The 27,240-nt window shown below is 47.2% G+C and overlaps 1 protein-coding gene across 9 annotated transcripts in view; it reads right to left on the reverse strand.

Moving 5' to 3' along the window:
• The window catches only part of CGNL1 (cingulin like 1), a 97,320-nt gene that overhangs the window by 19,570 nt on the left and 50,510 nt on the right, over window positions 1-27,240 (reverse strand). For all 9 annotated transcript variants that reach the window (XM_083712473.1, XM_083712478.1, XM_083712476.1 and 6 more), the window contains 8 exons: window positions 26,324-26,425; window positions 24,875-25,023; window positions 23,895-24,030; window positions 22,873-23,085; window positions 8,525-8,731; window positions 3,653-3,757; window positions 1,820-1,972; window positions 166-336 (listed from right to left, as the gene is read on the reverse strand). In XM_083712473.1, the coding sequence (XP_083568599.1) occupies window positions 166-336; window positions 1,820-1,972; window positions 3,653-3,757; window positions 8,525-8,731; window positions 22,873-23,085; window positions 23,895-24,030; window positions 24,875-25,023; window positions 26,324-26,425 (1,236 nt within the window). The remainder of the gene's footprint in view (window positions 1-165; window positions 337-1,819; window positions 1,973-3,652; window positions 3,758-8,524; window positions 8,732-22,872; window positions 23,086-23,894; window positions 24,031-24,874; window positions 25,024-26,323; window positions 26,426-27,240) is intronic.

The following is a 27,240-nucleotide window of genomic DNA, read 5'->3' on the forward strand; positions in this document are numbered from 1 at the left end:
TGGGAGACCGAAACAGGACACTTGCTGGCAAGGACTTGGATGGAGCTAACTCGGGTGAGATTGGGATTTCTCTCTCTCTCTCCCTGCCGCCACCCCCCCTCCCCAGCAAAAGTCCACATTGTCCCAGAGAATCAGGATGATTCTTCCAGGCTGAGGAGCCGTTACCTCCTCTTGCATCTTGAGGGACGCCAGGTGGGCCTTTTCCAGCTCCAGGTTTTTGTCTTTCAGCTGCCTGTGTGTCTCGGAAAGCTCCCGGCGATTCTTCTCCTTGTATTCATCAAGCTGGTTTTGGAGCTCCAGCGTCGATGTCCGTGAAACCTCAATGATTTCTGCCATCTAGCAAAAAATGGAAAAGAAGCATTAGCAAGAAACAGGAAGCAATCAAAAGATGCCCAAAGCAGGCTCTCATCATCCAAAAGCTTTAGGCCAGGGGTCAGCAAACTTACCATGCCTTGGGCTGGTGTCTCCAGCACCAATCACATGGTGGGCTGGAGGGCGGGGGAGCGCGTGCCCATATGCGTGTGCACACGCTATTTCCGGTGCACTTCTGGGTCGGAGGAGCACTGGAAATAGCTTGTGTGCATGTGCACAGGCCTCCTCCGACCCGGATGTGCACCGGAAATAATGCTTGCGCATGCACACAAGCTATTTCTAGTGCTCCTCCGACCCAGAAGTGGGCATCTGTGCAGTGCAGCACCGGTAAGAGCAGGCGGCGGGAGTCGCTGCGGGCCAGATAAACGAGTCCCTTGGGCCTTATCCAGCCCACAGGCCTTAGTTTGGGGACCCCTGCTTTAGGCTGAACACAGAAGCCCAAAGAGCAAATCACAGACTGATGGTTTCTCAGCTTGTGTTGCTCACAAATTACCATCTAAAGTGAAAGGTGGGTGAGGAACTTCTCTGGTTCTCCAGATGCTGCTGGAACCCCAACATCCATCAGCCCCGGCAGCCAGCATGGCCAATGGTCAAGGATGATGGGAGTCACAGTCCAAAAGCATCTTGAAGGGCACCAGGCCCCCCACCTCTGCTATAAAGTCTTTGAATAGTGTTTTTAGAAACACAGTGGCTACTTAAACTGTGGGGACTTGGCCTGGCTTTCAGCACTGGTGGGTGGGCATGCAAGTGGCAGTTCCAGGAGTGCTGGTTGGCAATGAGAAGGGCGAGTGAGTGGCCCAGGAGGCCTGAGACAATGGTCTCATCTGGCTTCATGAAACAGCTAATATAATAACAGTTCATCTTGCATTTTTAAAGATAACTCTTATGGTTACACTGAACACTACCTTCAGCATACAAGCAGAAAAATGGTTCTAAACATTTAAAAAATGAACCCGTAAGTAATTATATTAAGAAAAGGAGCAGCAAAGAAGGGCTGTGGGCTGGAATGAAAAGCCGGGGGGAGGAGAGAGAAGGCAGTCATTCTGACTAATTCATGTTTAATAGGTGTGTTTCTTTGGCTGTGATTGCTGCAGCCAGCCCTGAGGCCGCTGGGTTAAAAAAAACAAAAACCAGCAACAAATATGTTGTTCTGAGGTTTTGCTGGAAATAAATCACCAGGTTTGCTGACATTTCAGGCCCCAGATGAAGTGCTGTCCGTTTCCTGCAGTTTTGCGTTTGAGATAGATGGCTGTGTTCCTGCCCCAGCTACAACTCCTGCTCTAAAAGCGCCTATTGATCTTCCCTGGGTCCCAAACATTAAGTGCAAAGTTCACATTTCACTTTCATTTGCACCTCTTTCTCTCTTTCTCTCCAACCCTTTTGTACAATTTGGTCTTTTCTTTTCTCTCCCCCTGCCCTTGATATTTAATCTCCAGCCAGCTCGTACCTCCTTGTGTAACTTCTCAATAGTCTTGTCCAGTTGCCACCTCTCATTCTCTAATTCACTCTTCATCCTCTTTAACTGATCCTTCTGGTTAGCTTCATCTTTCAGCCGGTCAGTTAACTGTTGCAGCTCCTGGTTCAGTCGGCTGACGTCCTTCTGCAGCCATGAAAAAAAGCCACCGCGTGAGATGCTCTCTTGCATTTTTTTTGATCCCATGCACTTAACATTCTTCCAAGAAATGAGAACAAATGGGGGGGGGGAATCCCTGCTGTAACAAGAAACTTAAAAAATAAAATAAAATCAGAGAAGGTTGTCCTCTGATTTAAGTTCCCTGGTGCAGGGACCTGGGCTTTTAAGGTTGCTCTGTGGGCACAATCAGTATTTTAAAGGTTAAATACAGAGGTTACATTGTAAGTAAAGTACCGCCAAGCACAAATCATGCCCAGAAGCACACCTAGCATTTGACTGTGCTGAGCACCAGAGAAGTGCAAATTCAGTGCACAAAACGGACAATGGTGGATGAAGGGCATTTATGTAAATGTGGGTTCATGTGCTGCACACCCCTGCACCTAAAAACCTCACCCTGCTCAATGTGTACAGTTCATATTCTGAATCTGATTGTTTAGGTCCGCCCCCCCCACCCCAGTGTTTACATCAAGCATGGGGCAAATGAGACTCCTCAGCAGCACAAGTAAAGCTAGGAGGGGTCACTCTTATGTCTTTAAAGGTAAAGGGACCCCTGAACGTTAGGTCCAGTTATGGACAACTCTGGGGTTGCGGCGCTCATCTCACTTCACTGGCCGAGGGAGACAGTGTACAGGTCATGTGGCCAGCATGACTAAGCCGCTTCTGGCGAAACCAGAGCAGCGCAAGGAAACGCCGTTTACCTTCCTGCCGGAGTGGTACCTATTTACCTACTTGCACTTTGACATGCTTTTGAACTGCTAGGTTGGCAGGAGCTGGGACTGAGCAATGGGAGCTCACCCCGTTGCGGGGATTCGAACTGCCGACCTTCCGATCGGCAAGCCCTAGGCTCAGTGGTTTAGACCACAGCACCACCCACATCCCCTTATGTCTTTACCTTACTATAAAAGGGAGTTCTGATAGCTGAAAAGTTTCACACCAGGAATTAAATAGGAGAAGAGGGTGCAAAGATTAGCACGATCCTTGAATTCGCCTGAAGAAAAAGAGCCTAGCAGGCAATGTAGCACTTAACCAGAATACAGTATGATGTTAAAAGCTACCACTGTGTTTTTTCTCTTTCTGTGTGTATCTTTAAACTAAATCTGCCAGCCCTGCTCCATTCCAAAATACTCCTGCAGCCCCATGAATCCATCTTTCACAGGTCATTTAACTTCACCATTTGTTTACAAATCCTTGAAAAACAACCAACACCAACTCAGGTCAGACAGAGATGGAGGCTGCATGGCAAAAGCATTAAGTCCTAGAGAATAAAAACTGCATGTTCTGCCTGTAGCCCAGACTACCAATGAGGTAAAGTTGGATCAGTGGCGGCAACAGATCCAGCCCATTTCAAAGTCCCCTGAACCAGCAGTTCTGTTGATCTGCTGCTCATCGTTCCATGAGAAGCATGACAGCTTCGTGGGAAGAAAATGACAGCTTAGAATGCTGCAAAGCAAGTCGAAGGGATACAAACTTAGAAAGCAAAATATGATGCTGATGTTCAACAACAGTGGCAGGAAAGCAATCTTGCTGGTGACACCACCAGGGACACCAGTAAAGGCCAGAGGACATGGAAGCCCAAGGACTCTGCCGGGAGGGCAAAAGGGGACGGAGCAGGCCTGATGCAAGCCTCAGGGTCAGATTTTCCTTTACCTGTGCATCCTCCAGCTGGGCTTCCAAAGAGGTTTTGGCCAGTGCCAGCCCCTGCCTTTCCTCTGCCAGACGTGCCAGGGCCTCTTCCAAGTGCTGCTTCTCTTTCTGCCATAAAAGACAAGGTAATCTTTGAAAAAACGGAGGAAGCATTCTCCCCACGGTGTCTCTCCCAAAGATACAACATTTCAAACTTCTGCCCATTTTGGAACTCCAAAACTTCTGCTCCTTTACAGTGATTCTACATATTCACCTAGTTTGGCTTTCTTTCTTGTGGCACCAATTCTGCTCTTTTTTTTTAACCCAGCTCCTCAAACCAAGTGAAGGCAGCCCTGTTTAGGGAAGCTTTTAATGTTTGACTCACTATTGTACTTTTTTATGCTTCTTTTTTTATTAAAGAGTTTCTTGTTTTACAGAAGTATGTGTAATGTCTCATATTTTTTCCATGTAACATTTTTACAAATCAGTTTCATTTGTTGAGACGTTGGGGGGGAAGCGGGGGAGATGGGTGGGGGTGGGGTCAGGTGGCGATGTTTCTATTATGCTTAATGTATATAGGGTTTGGTGTCAGCGTTGCTTGTGCTGTTCATTTGTGTTCCTTTGGTATTGAGAGAGGCTGGGGTTGGCCTAGGGTGTGGTTGTTTGTTTGTGACTGGCTGTGGTGATCTTTGTTTTCGTGCGAGAGTGGGGTGGGTGGGTGGTGTTTTGGATCAGGTTTGTATTGATTTGTATGCTGTTGGTGGATTATTGTCATTGTCTTGTTGGGCTGTGTGTGTGATGAAGGGGAGCCATACCAGGGTGAAGGTGTCTTCTTCTGTTTGTCCCCGTGTCAGTTTCAGTTTATTGTTAATTTTTCTAGTAGGGCTGTTTTCTATTTCAATATTTTTTTGGAAGCCACCCAGAGTGGCTAGGGAAACCCAGCCAGATGGGTGGGTATAAATAATAAGTTGTTGTTGTAGTAGTAGTTGTTGTTGTTGTTGTAGTAGTAGTTGTGTGGGCTTAGGGCCTCCCCACCCTCCCTGCATGCCCCATGAGGGTCAAGGGATTGCTTTCTGAACCCTGCTATTGCAGCTGCACACAGAGCTGCCTGATGCCAAGTCATGCCATTGGTCTACCTAGCTTAGTACTGTTTACACAGGCCAGCAGAGGCTCTCCAGGGGTCCCTGGCCCCACCTGGAGATGTCAGCAGAGATCAAGCCAAGGATCATCTGCATGCAGAGCTACAGCCCTTCCCCATTTGTCTTACTCACATCCTTTGAAACCCTCCCTTGACACCCCCTCCCCCAGCAGAAGTCAAGCGGGAGGGCGGGGGTTAAAGGCACCACATATTTGGAATATTTTCTATGAGAAGCTTTCCGGGAGTCAGTGGTGATGTCATCTGAGTGATGGGCAGATTTTTTCATTTGCCCAGGCTGCCCAACATGATGACTAGGTAGTTTTAGAGGTTTTTATGCCCTTTGTTGGTTATGGTTCTGCCTAATCCATGGTGTCCTTTGGGCGGTTCACAATTTAAAAATCAAATGAATTTATTATTACGGTCACAGACCAATTCCGGCTCACTTACAATATCAGGAAAATCATAAAACACAACAGGAATACATTGAATTGCAATTGGGTATAACAGAGACAATTCAGATATAGTGGCAGTTAAAAATATATATTAAATCTTGATCACTAAAATATAACCTAAAATTGTCATTTAAAACCTTAATCACCTTGGTAGTACAGCTTGTTCCCTAAGTTTTATGGCAGTCGCACAGAATTTGGCCACCCTTAGCGTGATCTCTAGATCCTTGTCCTCTACCAGGAGTTTTAGACATTGAAGTTCAGACCCATTTGGAGATTTTTGTATAACAGGAGTGATAAATACCGAGCGTATATCCTCGTAGAAACAAAATCAAATAAATATACAATCCACAATACTTTAAAAAAAACCAGAGTGTGATATTCAACTAAGTTTCACTCAGGGCAGACCCACTGAAATTAATGGGCCTAACTTTGTTATGTTCAGTGGGTCTACACTGAGTAAAAGGTGAATCTCACCCAGTGTGTGTGTGTGTGTGTGTGTGTGTGTGTGTGAAGGCAATAGCAGCACAAAGTTAATTTTAAAGTGTGTATCTTCAAGGGTGATTTTAGTTATTATGATTGTGTTGGCATGATTCCTGTGTTCAACCTGACAATCTTATGCAGAAGGGTGACTTCTGTACAGTATTTACAAAATAAAGCAAATAAAAAAGAAACCATCTTGTTCAGACTTCACCTTCCTCACGCTGCCCAGCCCCTTGTTACAAAGCCCGCAAGCCATACTGGCTGGGGATGATGGGAGTTGTAGTTTGAAACATCTAGAGGCTCCAGACCGGCAAAGGTCGCCCTAAACCCTTCCACTTGTGCCTTTGCTGCAGCTGAGCATTCAAAGCCACAGGTTTCTTTTGGTTTCTAAACATGTTGGCTGTGGCTAAGCAGTGGATTAGTGGATTTGGATGATGGGCAGATTTTTTCATTTGCCCAAGCAGCCCAACATGATGACTAGGTAGTTTTAGTGTTTTTAGTGGGGTTTAGATAATAAAAAAATATATCTGTTATCATAGGCGCCGACTCCATGGGGCCTGAGGGGGCCCGAGCCCCCTCAAAAATTCGTTTGGGGGGGCTCTGCCCCCCCAATAATTTAAGAAAATTATTACCGTAAATTTCGCTCTATAACATGCAGATTTTTTCTCCTAAAAAGTAAGGGGAAATGTCTGTGCATGTTATTGAGCGAATGTGTGGTCCCTGGAGCTGACTCACCGGAGCGCAGGGGCAAAAATAGGCAAAAATCAGATCGGGCGGTCGGGCGGAGGGAAGGCGGAAGCTGCTGCTTTCCTGCATTCTGCCTCTGGGTCTTACTGCCCACCCGCTTCTGTTGCTGCATTTGCTCAAACTCAACAAAGAGCAGGGAATCCCCTGCCCTCCTGGCAAGCAGAGGTTAAGGAAGGGATCGAGTCCTTCCTTCTAATTCTTTCCTAGTCACACTGCGTGCAGGCTCCAGCCCACCACCTCCTCCTCTCCGTGCTCTAGGGACTCGCAGGTGGGAGAGAGAGAGAGAGGGCTGGCTGGGGGGGGGGGACTTTTGCCTTCCTTTCCTCCCCCCACCCCGTTAAACTCCTCCCCTGCATTCTTAGCCAGCTGCTTCTCCGCACACCCCTCTTGTGCTTCTTGTCCCTTCTGTGTTTTTCCTTCCCTCCCCATTTAAAACGTGGTGACAAAGCACGGATCCACATGGATCCTCAGGATTTTTGCATTGGGTCACTCCAAATTCACCATCAGATCACATTACATGTCCATGGCTACAGTCTGTACCAAAAAAATCACGCACTCACTGTTGCCTGGGGCTGCAATGGTGCAAAAACGTGGTTACAAAGCATGGATCCACAGGATCTTTGCACTGGATCACCCCAAATTCACCATCAGATAACATAGCATGTCCATGGCTACAGCCTGCACCAAAAAAATCACGCACCCACTGTGGCCTGGGGCCACAATGGTGCAAAAACGTGGTTACAAAGCACGGATCCACATGGATCCTCAGGAGTTTTGCATTGGGTCACCCCAAATTCACCATCAGATCACATAGCATGTCCATGGCTACAGCCTGCACCAAAAAAATCACGCACCCACTGTTGCCTAGGGTCACAGTGGTGCAAAAACGTGGTTACAAAGCACGGGTCCACATGGATCCTCAGGATTTTTGCATTGGGCTATTCCAAACTCACTGTCAGATATTAAAAATCTTTATAAAATAGAGAATTAAATACATACAGAATGTTAAATGTTCAGTTTCGAAATATTAGTACTAGTTTAGTACTGTATTTCTATATTACTATAGTACTGTATTAGTTATTTTCAAATACTTAAATATTTTTAGGGTGTAAAACCCAATTAAAGCTCGTTATTTACATACAGTATTACAGTATTTACATACAGTATTAGGCATACTGTATTAACTTTATTAACTGTATTAAAGCATTAACTTTGAGATATTATTTTTATTTAATGAACCCTCAGCCCTATTCAAAGTAAGCTTAAATTAGCTATTTCACTTATTAATCAAAGTGCTATTACTGTGCGACAGTAATATTTTATGTTTTATTCTTTTAATGATAGTTTAGGATTTATTTAAATATCATTTCAGTCTTTTCAGAGCTATATATTCACTGCTCTGTAATAGTCTATAAGCATAATTGTTACTGTAAATTAAATTAGCTTTTTACGAAAATACCGTGCGTGTTTATGTTTTGTTTCTTTTTTCAAAGCCAAAAAGTGTTTCAGGCTTGTCGAGTTTCCCGGAGTGTGGAGTTATAGAGAGTCGAGTTTTCGGGGTTCTAATGTTGATCATATGACTCTAAAATACTTTTAAAAAACTTTAAAACTCAGTAATTTTCATCTAAAATTTAGAAAACTTCCCGGGGCAGGACCCCGGTATGGGCCCCCCCAATATTTTTTATAAGTCGGCGCCCCTGTCTGTTATAAAACAACTAATAAAAAGGAGTAAAAAAACCAAACATCAGGTAAGGAGGGGTGGGAAGTCAAGAAGAAACTTCGGATGTTTAAAAAACTGTATATAATAATAATAATAATAATAATAATAATAATAATAATAATAATTTATTATTTATACCCCGCCCATCTGGCTGAGTTTTCCCCAGCCACTCTGGGCGGCTCCCAATCAGTGTTAAAAACCGTACAGCATTACATATTAAAAACTTCCCTGAACAGGGCTGCCTTAAGATGTCTTCTGAACGTTTATGATGATAAATGCTTTGAAACATTTTTGGAGACTTAATAAATAGGATATAAAAAGCCACACATGCTGGCTGTGGGTTGTGCATCAATGCTCACCTCATAGCTCTTTATTATTTCCTCCCTTTTCCCTCCTTCTCCTCTCACGCTCTCCAGCTCCTGCTGGAGTTCTTTGCTTTGCTTCTCCAGCGCTGCAATGGCTCCTTCCAACTCCTGCCTCTGCTCCACCATCTTGGCCACTTGAACTTCCGCCGTCCTCTGCATCTTCTCGGCCGCAGCCTTGGCACTGGACAGGGAGCCCATTTTCTAGGAACACAACACATGACATGGGTCAGAAGACGGCAGCTCTGAGAAGACAGGCCACATGATTTTTGGTCTGGGCTGTACAGTAAGACAGTTGCTGCTCAGTGCTCACCACACACAGACACACACACGGTGTATAGCATGTGCCTCCATTGGAAAGACACACTGGCCTGTATCTGAAGAGCTGGGCAACACTGGCCTGCAGCTCTCTTGAACCTCGAAGTATGTGGCTTCATGCCCAGCTGCCTTTACTTCACGGGCTTGTAAATGGAGACTGGAGGGGGCAAAATTGCTCTGGATTTAAAGTGGCAGAAGCCAAAGTCCTGCTTGCTGATGAATTTAGATGATCTGACCAATTTGCTCAAAAAAGAGGCAACTTAAGCATTTGCGAGTGGGGAGGAGAGGATATGCTGGGTCATTGCAAAGTAGAAATCAGGAAGCTGTTGAACCTTCTCAGCAGGTTGCTGGCAAAGGCTCCATCTGTTGCCTGCTGGACTTTGTTGATGTATTTGCTTAACACGCGGGCTTGGAGTTAGCAGATGGCCAAGGAGGGTGTCCTGAGCATTTAAATGCAATTCCATTTTAACAAACACTGTTAAAGAAGATCCTCCGCCAGCAGATCTGCATCAGCAGAAACTCAGACTAGGCAGATATGAACCAGGAGAGTCCATGCTTCCCCCCTGGGATTCATCATTTGAACCATCTACCATGGAGGAGGAGGAGACCATCGCATAACATATCTTAGAGAATCAGCATCAAAGCAGGAATGACGTGAACAGGGAGAGGCAGTGAAGGAAATGGCTTTGGGGCTCACACAGCCTGTCTTCTAAATACAGTGGTACCTCGGGTTAAGTACTTAATTTGTTCCGGAGGTCCGTTCTTAACCTGAAACTGTTCTTAACCTGAAGCACCACTTTAGCTAATGGGGCCTCCTGCTGCTGCCGCACCGCCGGAGCACGATTTCTGTTCTCACCCTGAAACAAAGTTCTTAACCTGAAGCACCATTTCTGGGTTAGCGGAGTCTGTAACCTGAAGCGTATGTAACCCGAGGTACCACTGTATATGGTTTCTCTTCTCAACTCTGGTTTGCTGCAAGTCTACTAGGAAGAATATACCAGAGGGCAACAGCTTTGGACATCACTGGATCCCACAGTGTGGAAAGGCAGAATTTAACAGGAATAGTTCAATGGACAGCACTAAAACAGCTTCCCTGGCCATTCTCTCTAACCAAAAACACACAATGGACACTGGGAATGGAGCTGGGGTTGGAGAACTGGATTAATTGACAGGTATAATGGCTCTCCTTCCTTGGTTTTTTAGCAGAGGCTGGATGGCCACCTGTCATGGGTGCTTTAGCTGAGATTCCTGCATTGCAGGGGGTTGGACTAGATGACCCTCAGGGTCCCTTCCAACTCTATGATTTTATGATTCTCTCAGGTTAGAATAGACTCTGGGTTCTTGCCAGCACCTGATGCAAGGGCCTGTCCCACTGGCTTGGCTAGCACCACTGGCCATTTGACTCCTCCCTTCCCAGAACTGTTCCCATTGGCAGCCTGCCATGCCATCATCTAATACTTTCTAAGAGTTGCTACACAGATTTGTCTATTTTGCTTTTCTCCTCCTCACTCCTTTTCCCCGCTGTAACGTGCCTATCAGATTGAATGTCATTTTTTAAATTGCATGATTTGTTAGAAAGGCTGTAGCTAGCAGATATCGAGCAAGATAGACAGATCAGGTAGGTCTGCCTCTGCTGCGGCTGCACAGGTTTGTTCCAAGTTCTCACAAAAGAGAGCCGAGAGTTTTCTGCTCATTAGCAAACCCTCCAGAGAGGGGCCTGCCTTTCCTTTGGCCTCACGCTGAAAGGACCTGCTGAGCCGCAGAGCTGAGTGAATGCAATGCTGAGGTCTCTCATAACCCTCCAAGTGCTGGTCACACCCACGTTTAGGGACAACTCGAGTGCAACTTCCAGCGCCATCAACCTGGCACACGGGCTCTTGTCATGCGGGCAGCATGGCTTTACAGCTCCCACGTGGTAGTGGGAGAGAGAGAAACGGGAGGAAAGAAATAACTCTCAGAGGGGCTTTCACAAGGTTCTTTGGACGTGCATTCTGCCATGTGGCTCTGTACAAAGATGCCGGGGGCAGTTTTCTAGCCAGACTACAGAGAAGGCAAGGGCCATTGGGAGAAGTTGGCACAGAGATGGTATTGGAAGCACCAGTCTTTCCAAACTCTGTCTTAGTTTCTATGGAGCATTTTAAATTGGATTAATTGAAAGAGAGCAGAGAAGGGCTGTGTGTGTGTGTGTGTGTGTGTGTGTGTGTGTGTGTGAGAGAGAGAGAGAGAGAGAGAGAGAGAGAGAGAGATCTCCATCCATCCTTTGCACAAAACTGAACCCTTTTGGATAGGGAATGACTTTGGGCTGCTGCCTGCTCTCCCTAATGTTTATCAGCTCCTCGATGCCAATTCCTCTGCCCCTTTCGGCTCCCCAGAGCTCACCAGTAAAGAGCCATGCTATGAGAACCTATTCCAAGGATTTCTGCTCCCCCCCCATGTTATTTAGAATCACGAGGCTGGCAGGAAGGGGGGGAAGGGGGCGTACGAGTAAAAGCTGTTGAAGGCTACCCAAAGCTGTGTGACCGGCACTTAGTCACCAACCGCCACAGGTCTCCCAACGACCTTGGCAGCTATGCAAAGGTTACACTTTCGCTCAAATGAGCTGCCCTTTAACCAGTTCTCCCATGCATTGCGGTACAAAATGTTTTAAAGAGGGATTTGTCCCACTGGCACCATCCTGTCATCCTCGGACCGAGCACTGCTAAAGGAATCCCATTATGCACATGAAAGTGAAAGCTGAGGGAGATTATGTTGTTCATAGCTCAAGACTGAATGGCGGGGATGTGGGGATGTAATATTTCAAATTAATACTTTGCAACTGTGCATTAACCAACTCCTCACTGATCACTCTCAATATCTGCTGCTTATTATAGGGTTTAAAAGAAGAAATCCATAGAGGTGATCTAGTCTTCACTTAAACAATATCTCTACCCAAGCTTTCCATTTAAAAAAGAAGTTAACTGTACAAGCAAAAAAAAAGAATATGAGGGAAATATGGGATAAGGAGGAAAATGCAGCACAGCAGAGTCCTGTGCTAAAAACCAGGAGAGGTACGGTAATAGCTGAATACAGAATCATTGTTAACAGGGCACCTCCCTCAAACAGTCTTTCTTGCAGTAGCCTCAATGGAGCAGGATAGGCCTCATTCTGAGGACGTCCCATAGTTCTGGCACCAAGACATGTCTTATGTGCCCACCCACAGGACCTCGGGTGGTGGGAGAGAGAGAAGGAAGGGCCTCTGATGTCCATTGAAGAGTCCAGGTAGAAAATTGGTGGGTGGAGACAGTCTCAGGATTGGAACCAATAAAGATGTCACAGAACTGGAGGATTATTTTGCTGCAGCTAATACTCTGGCAGCTGCCATTTCAGTCTTACGTTTCACACTAGACAGATAAGACACCTCCTACTCTATACAGTGGTACCTCTGGTTGCGAACAGGATCTGTTCCGGAGGCCCATTCGCAACATGAAAAGAGCGTAACCCGCAGCTGCATGTTTGCGCACACGCGGGTTGCAATTTGCCGCTTCTGTGCATGACGTCATTTTGTGCATCTGCGCATGCGCGACCGGTGAAACCCAGAAGTAACCCTTTCTGGTACTTCCAGGTCACCGTGGGATGTAACCTGAAAGAACGTAACATGAAGCAGATGTAACACGAGGTATGACTGTATATCAAAGGACTACAGGATTTTATAATGCTATCTCTTTCCAAATGTATCACCTATTACAGTACATGGACTCTCCTTGAAAGATCTGGTCAGTGTATATGGAATCTGCCTCCTAAGGATCCCAACAGCCTCAATCTGGTCTGTGCACCTGCCTCATCTTCCACGGCTGGAAGAAATGTGGGCTGCATGAGGTAACTGCTAGGTGGATTTGTAGCTGGCTGATTGAGTACTTATTGTTGGTCCCTCATCATCCTCGGGAAAAGTGACACAGGGTTCTGTCCTGGGCCCATTGTAGTTCCATGTCTTTATAAAAATAGGCCGACATAAAGGAGTTCCTAAGAAGGATAGGATAGGGTGGCGCTGTGAGTTAAACAACAGAGCCTAGGACTTGCCGAGACAGGGTGAGCTCCATTGCTCGGTCCCTGCTCCTGCCAACCTAGCAGTTCGAAAGCACGTCAAAGTGCAAGGAGATAAATAGGTACCGCTCCGGCGGGAAGGTAAACGGCGTTTCCGTGCGCTGCTCTGGTTCGCCAGAAGCGGCTTAGTCATGCTGGCCACATGACCTGGAAGCTGTACACCGGCTCCCTTGGCCAATAAAGCGAGATGAGCGCCACAACCCCAGAGTCGGCCACAACTGGACCTAATTGTCAGGGGTCCCTTTACCTTTACCTTTACCTTTACCTTTAAGGAGGATAGAGTTTGCGGCTGCAACTCTGTGTCATAACTCATGTACTCCTTGGATGCCCATTTTATAACGATCTTAGAAACAATTACATCTACCCATTTGTTAAGATCGCAGAAGGGAGGGACGTCTCTTGCAAAGACTTGATTTTTGTTGTCTGATGTAGAGAGAGATATATCCTTTAGAACAATTTTTTGCCAAGGCTTTACAAATTCGTGTAATAAAATTTAAATGAGGATTAGGAAATCATTTATCCTCTAAAGGTCAGGAAATAGAAATGTAAGCCGCTATAAGCAGCAGTATTCTTGTTATTATTATTTTTATGTGTGTAATGTAAACACAATAAACTGAATTGAACGTCTTTATGACTTGGATGAAGGAATTGAGGGGATGCTCATCAAATCTGTAGATGACACCAAACTGGGAGGGTGCCCCGGGATGTGAGTGAAAGTCACGTGCTAGCGAAAGTGCGCCTCATGTTATGAGCAGTTCTGGGTTGAGAACGGACCTCTGGAACAAATTAAGTTTGTAACTGGTGATACCACTGTAGAAGTAACTCCAGAAGTAACTCTATTAAATATCTTCCATGACAACAATGCAAACGTACACAACAAGGAACTCATAAGTCACTTACTCTCAGCAGCTAAAGACATCATAAGTAGACCCTGGAAAGACCTATCAGGAGCAAACATAGACACTGGAACCAAAATGTATGGGAAACCGCCCTACTGGAGAACTTAGCCAACATACTTAAACTAGCACGGGGACAAGCAAAGGAAGACGCCTTCATCCCAGTGTGATTCCTCTTCATCACATACACAGCACAACAAGACAATGACCTGCCCCCCACAACAACATACAAACCAATATGGCTAACCTGACCAAACAACCACCCCCACATATAAACAAGCCACGCTGCAACCAACTGAACACAACCAACCAAACTCTAGACCCTCCAACCCCTCGCAATGCCAATGAAGAGAAATATATAAATATTTGACCTACCCATCTCTTCCCCCAAGCGTAAGATGTCTATGACATTAGTGTTTCATACTGAACATTAACGAATCGTGAAAAAGACTCTATGAATCAAAAGTGGAGATGCTATATGTACTTTCCCTTGTGTATTTGTCAATTTTATAAAACAAGAACATCTTCAGTAAAAACTAATGGAAAAAAGAAATAGCATGATTTTTTGGAACAAAAGCACATGACACTTTAAAAGAGATTTAATGGTTTGTTTGTTTGTTTGTTTGTTTGTTTGTTTGTTTGTTTGTTTGATGGTCCTGAAAGCCTCAAAAGTGCTGCTACTAATCCCAAATCTAGGCTAAGAAAAGATTCAGCTGCTGGAGTGAAGCGGGGGGGAGCATCTCTGATTTGTGGTGTGGCCAGATCCTGGGGGTCTCACTTGAACGGTGTTCCGTACCTGAGAAACAGATAGCTTCTGGATCTGCCCCAAAGCACTGTTATTTCCTAACAACTTGGGTTACGTATAACAAGAATTGCACATGCGGGAAGCACTGTGTATGGAACACCATATCCTCTCCCTGCTCCCCCCTGCCCTACTCAAACACACAGAGATACACAGCCTTGGGATACAGCAGCAGCCAGGTTAAGCCAGGTTGACAACACCGATTTGTTCCAGATGCCCCCAAACTAACAGCAGAGTGTTTAAAGGCTACACAAAGTTTTGAGTTAGATGCCTGTGCTGGACTAACCTTGTTTTACTGTAATCCCACCCCACCCCCACCACGCTCTGCCCTCCTTCATTTGTGATTCACAGCGGCTCTCCCAAGGGTTAAAACGTGATTACTTGATTTAACACAAAGCACAGAATACAAGCCACAGAACCGGCTGTGCAAGATTCCTGCAGGCAAAGGCCAAAATCACCTGCTCACTTATCCAGATAGGCTGAGAATATCTCAAGAACATAGGTGGAAAAAACCCACTTAAAAAAGAGCCTTCAGTGGCCGGCCGGCCGGCCTGGCCTTGAACCTGAGCTCTTCACTTCTGAGACTAATTCCTTGCAACACTCTGTGTGTGCCAAGAAGACATGGGAGGGGGGCACATGGCCTGGCTGCTTTGCCACAACAAGAGCAGCGCACTGCACTGGTTTGAAGGGTGGGTTTTTTTTAGCACAGCCAACGGCAAGTGGCAATTTTGTTAGGCTTGGTTGCATAGGGCTAAATGCAGCAAGTATTTCTTAGGAAGGCACCTGGGACGACACAACCTCCCACCCTAGGAGCTGATGCCAATCTGTACAGAAGTCAGCCAGCAGTACACTGAGAAGGAGAAGATGGGGAGGTGGGAAACCCCCAGGCCAAATGCTGGCTCAGCCACAAACTTGTCAGGCTGCCTGTGGCAAATTGCTGCCCTTTCAATCCCAGTGCCATTGGTGCCACACTAGAGGGCAGAGGCTTTGGGCCCCACACGGCAGGAAGGCTCTGAACACCGCAGGGCTGGCTTGCCACATTGAGGTGTCAGCCAAGCACGAGACATTGTCCTCTAAAGAGAGAACCCCTCATAAGACCAGAGCCTTAAATTACTGCATTGCACCCCTGCTCAGCCCCCACCCACTCATCTGCAAAATGGAGATAAAAATGACCAGGTTGATGCTTCTGCTGAAGCTGGTGCCCTCCAGATTTATCGGACTACAATTCCCATCATCCACGATCACTGGCTATGTTGGCTAGGGTCAATGGGAGTTGTAGTCCAACAACATCTGGAGGGCACCAGCTTGGCAGGTCAACTTCAAATTTTCTCCTACATGTGCTTCTACTTTGGTGACCTGGGGGTTAAGAAAGTGAAGAGCCTTGTTAGTGGTGGCCCCCCGTTAAACTCCCTTTTTGCAAATGTATACCCAGCACTTTTGCTGGCCCTAGGGAAAGTGCCTGGCCTATTCATCCTTTAATTACTCAATTCAGCTGTTATTTTCAAGTAACAATGTTGCCTTGCTTCCATTTTTATATTTTGCTACTGTTTCAACCCTTCTGCTAGAAATATTTTAACAAAATACATAAATATAAAATGTAAATGAGAAGCACATAAGGCAGAACTAGGCATTTCTGACCACCTGGGCCTATAGCCAAAGCCAGCTTCCCAGCATCTCTCCCCACCCCCACCCCATTCCAGGTCCACTATATAAAATGTACCATAGATGGTGCAACTGCTGAAGAAGCCCACAAGACTCCCTAGTGGAGGGCAATATTTGCCGGGGCACCAATTCTGCAGTGCAGCCTAAGAGGCACATGCTGCTCAAATGGGCTAGCACAGCAACCAGAAGGCTATCTACTTTGGAGACCAAAATGGATCCAAGTCTCTCCAATACAAATTCTTCCTCTCCTGCTTCCAAAATGCCGCTTTCCAATGTGTCAGAAGCACAACTCTAGCTGCTACTGCACCCTCCCCCTCAAGTGCACAAATCAATCTGGGCAGATCTGCAACGTGGCTCAAAAATTGACTCCCTTGGGAAGTTATGGACTCTCCTTCCTTGGAGGTTTTTAAGCATAGGCTGGATGGCCATCTGTCATGGAAGTATAGTTGAGATTCCTGCATTGCAGGGGCCTGAACTAGATGACCCTTCGGGTCCCTTCCAAGTCTGTAATTCTAGGATTCTGTTGCTAAAGTACAGCTAAGTCCTTGCAGCTCAGGAGGCCCATTTAACTACACAGCTAAGTGTGACTCACAACATTCCCTTCATGTCAGAAGGAAGCCAAGTTCAAAGCAGATTTTCAGTTTCTGGTCATCTTGGATGGGCCCAAGAGTTGCCCTGCAATCCCACTGATGAATTTACAGAAAAGACTTAGTGCTGAATGTGGAATAAGCTGGTTATCTTAACTGGATATAAGAATATCACCGTCTGGACAGTTTAAAAAAACAAGCATATTGTGGGTTGGGAAAACAACCCCTGCCCCACAGGTCAAGCCAGCAGTCTGGCCATACAACAGCAGTTTAGAGAGTTTGCTTAGCTTAAACACAGTGGGGCGAAAAACTGCATCAACAAATGAAGGTGGAAAATAAGGCTGGATTTTGTTTGTTTTGCTTTAACTCTCAAAGCAGTTCTTATAGTAAATAACCTTTCCTCCTTTGGGTCAAAGGATAACTGGATACAATGCTGAAGGAGACCCATTGACTTATCTTCCAACACCTCAGTTGTGACCCACCTAAGTTATAGGCCAACTCCCTTCCAGGGATACAGTGATGTAGCAGCCCTAGGAGAATGGATCCGAATTCGGACTCTCAGTACTAAAATCCTAGAAGGAATTGGGTGCGTACATCGCCTGAAAGATTATTGTATACTTAGCCTAATTATCAAAAGGAATGCTAATAACAGACAGTGGGGGCTGGATTAACCCATTTTACCTTGGTAGTTTATCACTCAGAATTAGGGTTTAGTTGAAAGGAAGATCACTGGATTTCCTTCTGAAGGCTTCTAATCTAACATCCAAACTTAAATTTGAACTCTAAATTGAAGGCTTCTCCATTTGGGATGCCATTAAAAGCTGAAAACTAGGAGACAGGCAAGTCTGACTCATTAGACATTTCCACCAGTGGCAGGAGGCTTCTGTAGCACAGAATAGCTTTAGGGAGACGTCAACAGGTAAAATCTCCAAGTAATCACGATCTGTGTTAATTCCAGAAGAGGCAACATGGGCATAAAAATACCTTGGGTTAGCTCAGCTCCTGTCACTCATTTCAAAGTTCCCACCCCCAACCCATTTTCTGACTTAGCAACAAAACCTGGCCTGACACAAAGCTTTTGAAGATCACATGTGTGCTGGAATTACAGCTTTTCTGGATTTCAGAACACTACGTCAACATCAAACACTATTTTTGCCTCAACTCCATGCCACCATCTTCATGCTTTGCCTATAAATATGAAAAAAATGAATACCTCTAGCATGGGCTTGCTGTGGGAGCGAACCATCCCAGTGACAGCCTGCTCATCACTTGAGGGGCTACAACATCATGTGATGGTTTGTCTGTGTTATGGACCATCACCACAGACCAAGTGTCACAGGCAGACTGTTCACATTGCCTGACATTGGACATTGAGCCTTTGGTGCAATCCATTCACATCTCGGCTGGAAGACCTGCTCCCTGCCTTGCAGGCCTTTTCCACCTGCCATGGGAGGCTGACGACTTGACTGACTCCAGCTACCAAAGCTGAGGTGGCTGAACAGACTCTTGGGTTGGGGAATTGTTTGAGGGGGGGTTGTTGCTGTTAGGGGGGATTATGTTGCTGTTATTAGTGCCCTAATTGTTTAAAATGCTTTAGTTGTTTCTAACTGCTTTTTAACTTGTTTTTTTTTTTAATTTGGGGGTGTTGTTGTTTTAAATCAAGGGACATAAGATGTCCCTGGGAAGAGAGGAGCTGGGGAGAGCAAGGGCGACTGGAGACTGGTATATTTAGCAGTACATCCAGCCTCTGGATATGGAGGGTCCAATGGAGCCACAACTAGCTTTCTCTTTGTCCATGAATTTGCCTAATCTCCTTTAGTCATTGCTAGATGCTGCAGCTATTGGGTGATGGCTTGCTCTGTGTGAACCAAGGTGCAGTTTGCGTCAAAAGAGGACTCCAGAGCCTTGTTCCTGGGTTAATAACAGAGTGTGTCACTCCTATCTTTGATTACCACATACAGTTCACGCTAAACAAGCCACTTCATTCACAGCATAAACACAGCCTAACGTGGCTACAAGCAGCCAGAGCAGGAAAAGGATTAACCTATCAACAAGTGGTTATTTCAGGGCTGTGTTATCCTCTTAGCCGTACATTGCTTCTGCCACACTCTGTTTGCTCGGCTCTACAGCACAGCCAAGGTCATACCAATCGAGTAGAAGATTAACTGGCCTGGGTCTCGCTAGACAGGTGGATTGTTTTCCCTCAGGGCCTCAACCTGTGGACTTGTTAGGCTTTAAACAGGGAAACCCTGAAGCTCCCGCCCTACCAATATAGGTTTCCCTGTTTCAGATGTGACACCATCAGACAGAAGTATTCTGCTTGCTTCTAGATAGCCTTAGGAAAAGATTGAGACTAGACTGCAGCAGAACTGGGCCAAGCTTCGAGAACTAAGGCAGTGTGGCATGTATTACACCGGATACCAGGGGCACCATGAAAATGTTTCGTTGCCCAAGACAGACCAACTCACTTCTTAAATCAACTACAACACAGAGCACTGGGAAATTCTCCTGCACGAGCCCCACTGAAATGAATATGCAAGAGTACAGCCAAGCTCTTTTTCCATCTCATGTTCATGTCAGTGGGCTTGTGCTAGAGAACTTCCTGATGGGCTGGGCCCAATCTCTCTCTGCACCCCTTCATAGCACCAAAAATTCAGCAGCAGAGGGACGTCGCTTCACATGGCCTCTGGCCAGGAAGTGCCACATTGTGCTATGCGCTGCTGCTTCATGGGGCCTTTATGGCTGTAATTAGTGCTGCAGCCAAGTAGATAAGAAAATGATTTTTAAAAACCCAAACACAGAAAGGCAAACAGATGATTCAGTTCAAATAAATAGAAATAACAGAACAGCAGAAGATTTTGACACCTCTGCCAAACAGTAAGCTGGTTATATAAAGTTCAGTTAGGCCAAAAGAATTAACATGGGAGGGTTTTAACAAAGTGTCTCAAATGAAACTTCCAGATATAAATAATGTCAGCCTGACAAACAATAAGAACCACATGATTACCCTTCTGTGCAGAATGATGGAGTTTTTAACCACATGGTGTGTGTGTGTTTTTAACTGCTAATATAAACATATATTTGCCAGATCTTTCAGCCAATTATTGACAATCAAGCAGAACATCCCATTGGGATACGCAGTTATCTGTATTCAGGGGCTTCTCTGCAGCAGCAACTTGACTACAGAATTCCCTTGCACTAGAGGTGTGATCAGCACTGATCAGGCCTTCAGGTACCAAGTTAAAATGTCCTTCTTCAAGCAGACTTGCTCTTGGTGGAACTGATCAGTCTCAGATCAGCTTTTGGAATCCAGGCAGATTATGCCTGCTGCTGTATTTTGTCTCATTCTTTTAAACTGCTCTTTTACTCTTCCATTCATAGTTTAAATGTTACTCATTTTGTAAATTGACCTGGAATTTGTTTGAATGAAGGATGGTTTAGAAATGCAAGAAATAAACAACAAAACATCTAAAGGAACTCCTTTTACTTCCAATATCCACCCACCCACAAGGCAGATTTAAGTAGGCTTGAGTAGGAGAACTGCTCAGTTCTGATAAGTCACCATTTTCACCACGCAACCAGAAAAATCAAGTGAAATCATTATGCAAAAAGCAGGGACAGTCAACAATACCAGCCGTGCCAAACCTGGTGCTCTCCAGCTGTTTCCAAATACCCACCAGCTTCAGCCAGTGCAACTGTATAATGCTGGGGCTGATGAAAGTTGCAGTTCACAACAGCTAAAGGGCACCAGCCTGGGGACATGTGAGCTATGTAATGCACAAAGAATACATCAGAGAGGTAGAATGCTGGGAAGGGACGCAGTGAAGGGCCAACCCTCTGCCCTCTCACCAATATAAGCATGACAGAGCAGGGGGGTGGCTGCGGAAGCCACAGGAAAAGGGTCAAATTGGCAGCAGAACTGGCTCCTTCCCACCAGCTCTTGCTACTGAAGATTGCTGGTGAAATTCACCCAAAACATCGGTGGCCTATGCCTAAGCCACAGGCAGGAAGCAAACGAGTGCTGCCCATGTTAACATATCTTATTGTTATTACTGCAATATGATATTCACAATGGAAAATGTGGTCTGGTCAGATTAAAAACTGAATGAATCTAGCACACTCAAGATTAAAGGGGCTGACCGGGGAGGGGAAGGATGACGGCATCAGAGCCTTTGAGTTTCCACAAAGTGTTTAAAGGGATAATCTGGGCCTTGCAGGCTTTGTCTAATGGCTTGCCAAGACCATTAAATAGATTTTTACATGTGCATGGACTCAGCTTCCCAAGGATGCTCTGTGGAGGCCAAAGAAGTTCTGCTACAGGATGCAGGTTGGCTTTTACATTCTGAACATGCAGCAAGTAAACAGAGCAAAGTATCTGAAATGGGAGGCAAATGTTTATTCCATTTTGTCCAGTTGGCCAGGAAGCAACAAGCGAGTGGTTTATATGTGCCATTCAGTATGGCAAAGTAGGGGGGGGAGGCAAATGTGGCCCCCATTTGGGCTACAATCCACCAGGATGTATGAAGCTGCTTCATTCCCAGGGCTGGGAATACATTTTGACACCTTAGGTTCCCCCTTTACAAACAGAGAAGTCCCTGTGATGGGCACTTAAATCTTATATCAAAGCGGGCAATAGCACAGTACCCTTCACTGCACCAGCAGAGGGCAGCAGGCAAGTGGGGGGGGTGCACAGTTCTGTCCTCTCTGCGCTCCTCAACAACAGCTACAGGAACCAAAAAAAATCCTGGGCCAGCACAAATCTTCCACCAAAGGAGAAAGGAAGAACATGAGACCAGCCTTCCACCATGCCCCTTAATTTCTCCAGCTAGCTGAGTCCAGACTCCCAAGTGGCAGCGCTTTCCAGGTTCCCTGGGATTGAACCTTATGCATGCAACTCAGGGGCTCTGCCTCTGGGCTCTGATCCCCCCCTTCCAGAAGGGCTTATGGGACCTCAAAAAGGACCTAAGGCAGGACAGGAAAGCATCCCATACTTGCCAGGAGATCGTCTTGCTCCATTTCAAAGGCCTTCTTCACTCCTCCCCACCAGTCTGCATCCTCCTCCTCTGAACCCCAATTTTCTACCCCCTGCTCCCCCAGTTCCTATTAAGGGAAGTGGAGGTACAGGGAAATGCCTTGGGCTTCTGAGCACTAAAGCAGGGAGCTGTCTGAGACCACGGGCAGCCGCCTCTGTTCTGACTGCAACTGCTCTATAAGACTCTTCTTGCTCAACCGGACAAAAGTCTCTCTAGGGGCATGTTCTGGTGCCCCCAACCCGCCCTCCACCTTGTGGTCAGTATCCAGCTGCAGAGATAAGACTTCCTCTGCAAATGGAGGCTCCATTCAGCTCACAGCTGTTGGAAGACCTGCCCTGTTCCCAATTCTGTCCCTTCGCTTTCAGGGAGCCATCTAAACGAGTACCGTCCCAGACACATCCTGAAGCCCAAGTGTTTATTACATGCTGTCTGAAGGAGGATTTCTGTACTTTGGAACTGGGCCTCGCTCAAGTGTCATGGCTGGGTCTGAGGTGAGCCAGGAATTAGGAACCAGGGGGCAAGCCAGGTATCAGGACCAAAGGAACACAAGAAGAGTCCAGAAAGCCTTTGTTGCCCCCACATGGTCCTTCCTGTCTACCTGGGTTCAATGCCCAGCCTGGAAGGAAGGGTGTCAGCCCAGGAACCGAGAACGGCGAAGGCAGGTGCTGCAATACACTACTCAGGGACATGGCCCCAGCCGCTCCCCAGATGACTCCAAGGGTGTCAGCAGGACAGGAGTGACCAGGCCCAGGGAGCAGGGAGAGGCTCATTTCAAACAGGGGCAGGGGAGTAACCGGGTGATGGGGAACCCCAGGATGAAAGCTACCCCAGCACAGCAACCTGGCTCCTGGGCTGGGTTAGTCCCCTCCTAGCTAGTCCCTGCTCCAACAAACCAGTTGTTCACCTCCAGAGTCTCCCAATGAACAGCCTTGGTTGAATGTTAAGTCTGGCTCTGCACCACACTAACCTCTGTAACCTCTTCCAAACTCTCTCTCAGGGTCTGGAGTTCCTGGCTGTGTTGCTCTTTCAGCCGGTCTATCTCCTGGTCGTGGCTGGACACTTCTTCCTTCAGGGCCCCCTTCAGGGCTGTCAGTTCACGCTCTCGCTTCCTCAGGATGTCTTCCTGCTGTTCTTTGACCCTCAGGATGGCCTGAAGATCCTGCTTCAGCTGCATTAGCTCCTGCACCAATAAAAAAAAGAAGAGACTTGTAGCCAGCGCTGCTTAAAAAGAGAGGTCAAAAGCACTGAGAGCAGAAGGGTCATTTCCAAGGCCCTCAGAAACTCAGCACCAAGTCCTAGCTTGAAGAGTTACCTGAAACTGTTGGTGCTCAGGCCGCAGAGACCTCTTCAGCCACAGAAGAGGATATAAGTGTAGAGCATTAGCAGGGCTGGCCCACCCATGAGGCAAGGTGAGGCGAATGCCTCAGGCAGCAGGACCCACAGGTCCAGTCTTCAAGAAATGCACTATCTGCCACTGCCACCACAGTGGCAATGATGGTGCACTTATTAGAGGCCAAATCTGCAGTAATCACCCCCCCATACCACCTCTACAGCAACCTCTCAGCAAATAGGAGGTGCTGCTGGTCTCCTCCCATGCCCAGAGACGAAATGGCAGGGGCTGTCCTCTGTGGACTCTGCACCCACCCAGTCTGATTCAGAGTGGGCCTCTTTCCTCCCCAAGGTGGCCTTTGAGTCCCACTTCAACTGTTGGGCTAGGTCAATTTGATACCCCCGCCTGTTCTCGATGTAGATTTTCAGGTGGTGAAGTGGGATAGGCCACCACCCCGAGCCTCAACCTCAGGCAGCAAGAACTCTCTGGGTGGACCAGGCTTGGTACAGAGCCCAGGAGCCCAGATTTCCTCCCTTTGCCCAAAGAGATGCACTTTTGGCTTTTTGGACTACCACAGTGGCTGCTGGTTCCTGCCCCTTCTTCCAAAAAGAACCACGGCCCCTCCCCCCAGGTCGCATTCTGCCTCCCTGACGACTCACCCCAAGGAGCATCTCCCTCTCGCCATCCTCAGCGTGCTTCGCGTTGTCCAGCTCGTCGTGCATCTCAGACAGTTGGTCCTGCAAGTCTCGGATCTCCGTCTGCTGTTGCTCCTGCTCCATTTTCACTTGAAAAAGCCTCCATAAGGGAAACGGAATCATGTTTTCTACTGATATTTGGTCATGTATATATTTCATTAATATATTCTTGATTTCTGAGGAAGGCCAAAGGGGTCCCCTCCTTTCAGGTAATGGCAAATGGAAAATTGGGGCCTTCATGGTGTTGGCGACCCCCCCAACCTCTTGCCTTGGGAACTCCCTACCCAAGAAGACGCTCTCAGCCAACTCTCTCCAGAGTCACAGAAGAAGGTTCAAGGCTGGTTTATTTGGGAGAGTTTCTGGTGAGAACAGAGGGAAACCGAGGCTGCTGGTGTAGTTTGGGGGAGGCAGCTCCTACACAAACATAGCAATGGAGGAATGCCTGAGCCACAGTTTTGGCAGTAAGAGAAAAACATCTGGTGAAACCAAACTGTGTTTCTGGGATGTTTTCCTCTGTTCTGGCCACTCCCTTTTTTCATCATTTCTGGAAAAGAATTGCAGTCAGTGCTCAGCTTCTCCCTTTGCCCTTATCCTTGACCATTGGCCATGCTAGTTGGGGTTCCTGGCAACATCTCCCCCCTCCCAGGTTCCCCACTCCTGGCGCAGAGCAGAGGAGGCAGGAAGGGAGAGTAGCATGAGAGTCGCAAAGAAGCAAAGTCTGGAGGGTGGCATTTGAGGGAAATGGACTGAAACCGTAAAGGGGCATGAACATTGTGCCCCTAAGCCAGGATCCCTATCAGGCTGCTGATGGAAGGCTGCAAAGGAGGGAGGGAGATTAAGACGGGATCTGTGGGCTGAGGGGGTGATTCCCAAGAGGGCAGACAATCACGCCCCACTATTCACCCCAGCAGGCAGGCAGGCAAGTCCTCCTGCACAAAACTCACTCTTCAAGGTGCTGCCTGAGGTCTTTCTCGCTCTCCTCCAGCTGCTTCCGGAAGGAGTCTTTATCTTCTATGGTCTTTTCCAGCTGCTGCTGGAGCACTCTCAGCTCTGCCTTCACGGCATCTCTTTCATCTGTAATGTTCTGTTGGTTCTGCAAACAGGAACACAGAACACAGATACACAAGATGGTGGAAAGAGGCTGGGGCGGGCCCTTTTCAGAAAGAATGCTGCATTTTTGAGAAAAGGGGAAGGCAATACATTGAGTTACTATAAGAAGAGGTGCCCCCCCTTTTTAAATAGTAACGTTTGCAGAAATTCACTGTACCCAGCAGCTGGGCTCAGCACCACCAGCAGCTCTAGTTACAGGGCGTGGGGCCACATCCACAGCCAGCCCCCACCAGCTTAGGCAGAGTCTGTATTCTGAGAGACCCTTGGTCCAACTAGGCCAGCATTGGCTCTCAGGCAGACAGGATGCTACCTGGCCCAGGGTGGAGAAATATTACCAGATTTTTTTCCCCAATGAATCTGGCTGAGTAGCAACAGGGAGTCAATAGTGGGGATGGTGAGGCAAAAGACCCTGGGCCCAAGCAAACGTGCATATTGTACAAAGAAGAAGAAAAAGAAGAAGAGTTTGGATTTGATATCCCGCCTTTCACTCCCCTTCAGGAGTCTCAAAGCGGCTAACATTCTCCTTTCCCTTCCTCCCCCACAACAAACACTCTGTGAGGTGAGTGGGGCTGAGAGACTTCAGAGAAGTGTGACTGGCCCAAGGTCACCCAGCAGCTGCATGTGGAGGAGCGGGGAAGCAAACCCGGTTCCCCAGATTACGAGACTACCGCTCTTAACCACTACACCACACTGGCAAAGCCCTTCTTTCACACCCTGTGAAACATAAATGCGCAGAGTTTTTTTTAAAAAACTGGGCAACAGGGCGCCGCCCACCCATGATTCCCAAGCCTCCCCTGATCTCCTGCCCCCTTCCCCCTTTGTTTTGACAAATCAGGGGAGGCTCAGGAGTCGCGGGCGGGCTTCAGGAGCTGCTCGCTGCCGTGGCGCAGGAAATATGGTGGGTGCCACGGCAGTGAGCAGCTCCTGGAGCCAGCCAGAGCCAACTGTTCTAACAGGCTGGCTCCGGCTGCTGAGGCTGCAGCTGCCACGTTTTCCAGGGACAGATTTGCAAATCTGGGGACATTCTGGGGACAGAATTTGTCCAGGGACAGATCTGCAGAACCGGGGACTGTCCCCAGGAACTGGGATGTCTGGTAACCCTAGCCTAGGCCCAACATAGAGCTATGGGCTCCCCAAAGAAGGGCACTCTGATGCAAAGGTGAAGCTGCCCTTAACAGTCCCTGGGCTTTCTGCCCATGCAAACAATTTTGCTTCTCCCTGAGAAAGCAGAGCAATGTGCAGTGAACAACACTGGTGCAACAACAGGGTGGATGGGGACCTACCTTGACTTCCAAATCCAGCCTCCTCTGTAGATCAGAAACCTCATTTTCCAGCTCCTTTGTCTGCTCCATCAACGCCTTGACTGAAGCAGATGTATCAGAGGCCTACAGTCAAAGAACACATGCTTGCTCTGAAAAATCTATAGATTGTTTTGTTCTAAAAGAGCCATCCAAAGCCAATGCCTCAGTTTAGAGCAGGTCTGATTATCCCACGCTGTCCCTGAAGGAGCATCACTGTACTACATCTAAATAATGTATTGGGGGGGGGGGGACACATGTCACCAGGGAGTCCTGTCCTTTGTGTGCACCACAGAGAAGGGCCAACTCACATTGGTGCTACCTACAATTCCTAGGTAAGCCCACTGGGTCCAACTCAGAGCCAGTGTGGTGTAATGGTTAGAGCCCTGGGCTACGACATGGGAGATGCGGGTTCAAATCCTGACTCAGCCATGAAGCTGAGTGACCTTGAGCCAGTCACCATTTCTCAGCCTAACCTACCTCACAGGGTTGTTGTGAGGACAAAACAGGGAGGGCAAGAACCATGTACATCACCTTGAACTCCTTGGAGGAAAAGGTGGTATATAAATTAAACCAATGAAGCTGACCCTCTTAAACTAGGCCTGAAACGAAATTGTCCATTCGGTTTTGCTTTTGTTTTCACCAGCAGCTTTCACTCATTTTCCGTCCAGGTTCTGAATCCGTTGCAAGAGCTAAACTCAGGGGATCTCAGTAAGCAACATCTCAAGGACCCCACATAGGCCCAGCCCTAGTCCTAATGATCAAAGGGAGGGGCTTCCCGTGAAGTGTAGGAGGGTTCAGTCATGACTGAGGCTGAAGTTCAGCTCAAAAGGATTTATTGAAGCACGAGGAACAACCTAAGAAGGGCAAAGCAACTATATTTCTGGAGGCCTGGGCCACAC

Source organism: Podarcis gaigeae (assembly GCF_964106915.1).
Source record: "Podarcis gaigeae genome assembly, chromosome: 14".
Taxonomy (NCBI): Eukaryota; Metazoa; Chordata; class Lepidosauria; order Squamata; family Lacertidae; genus Podarcis; species Podarcis gaigeae.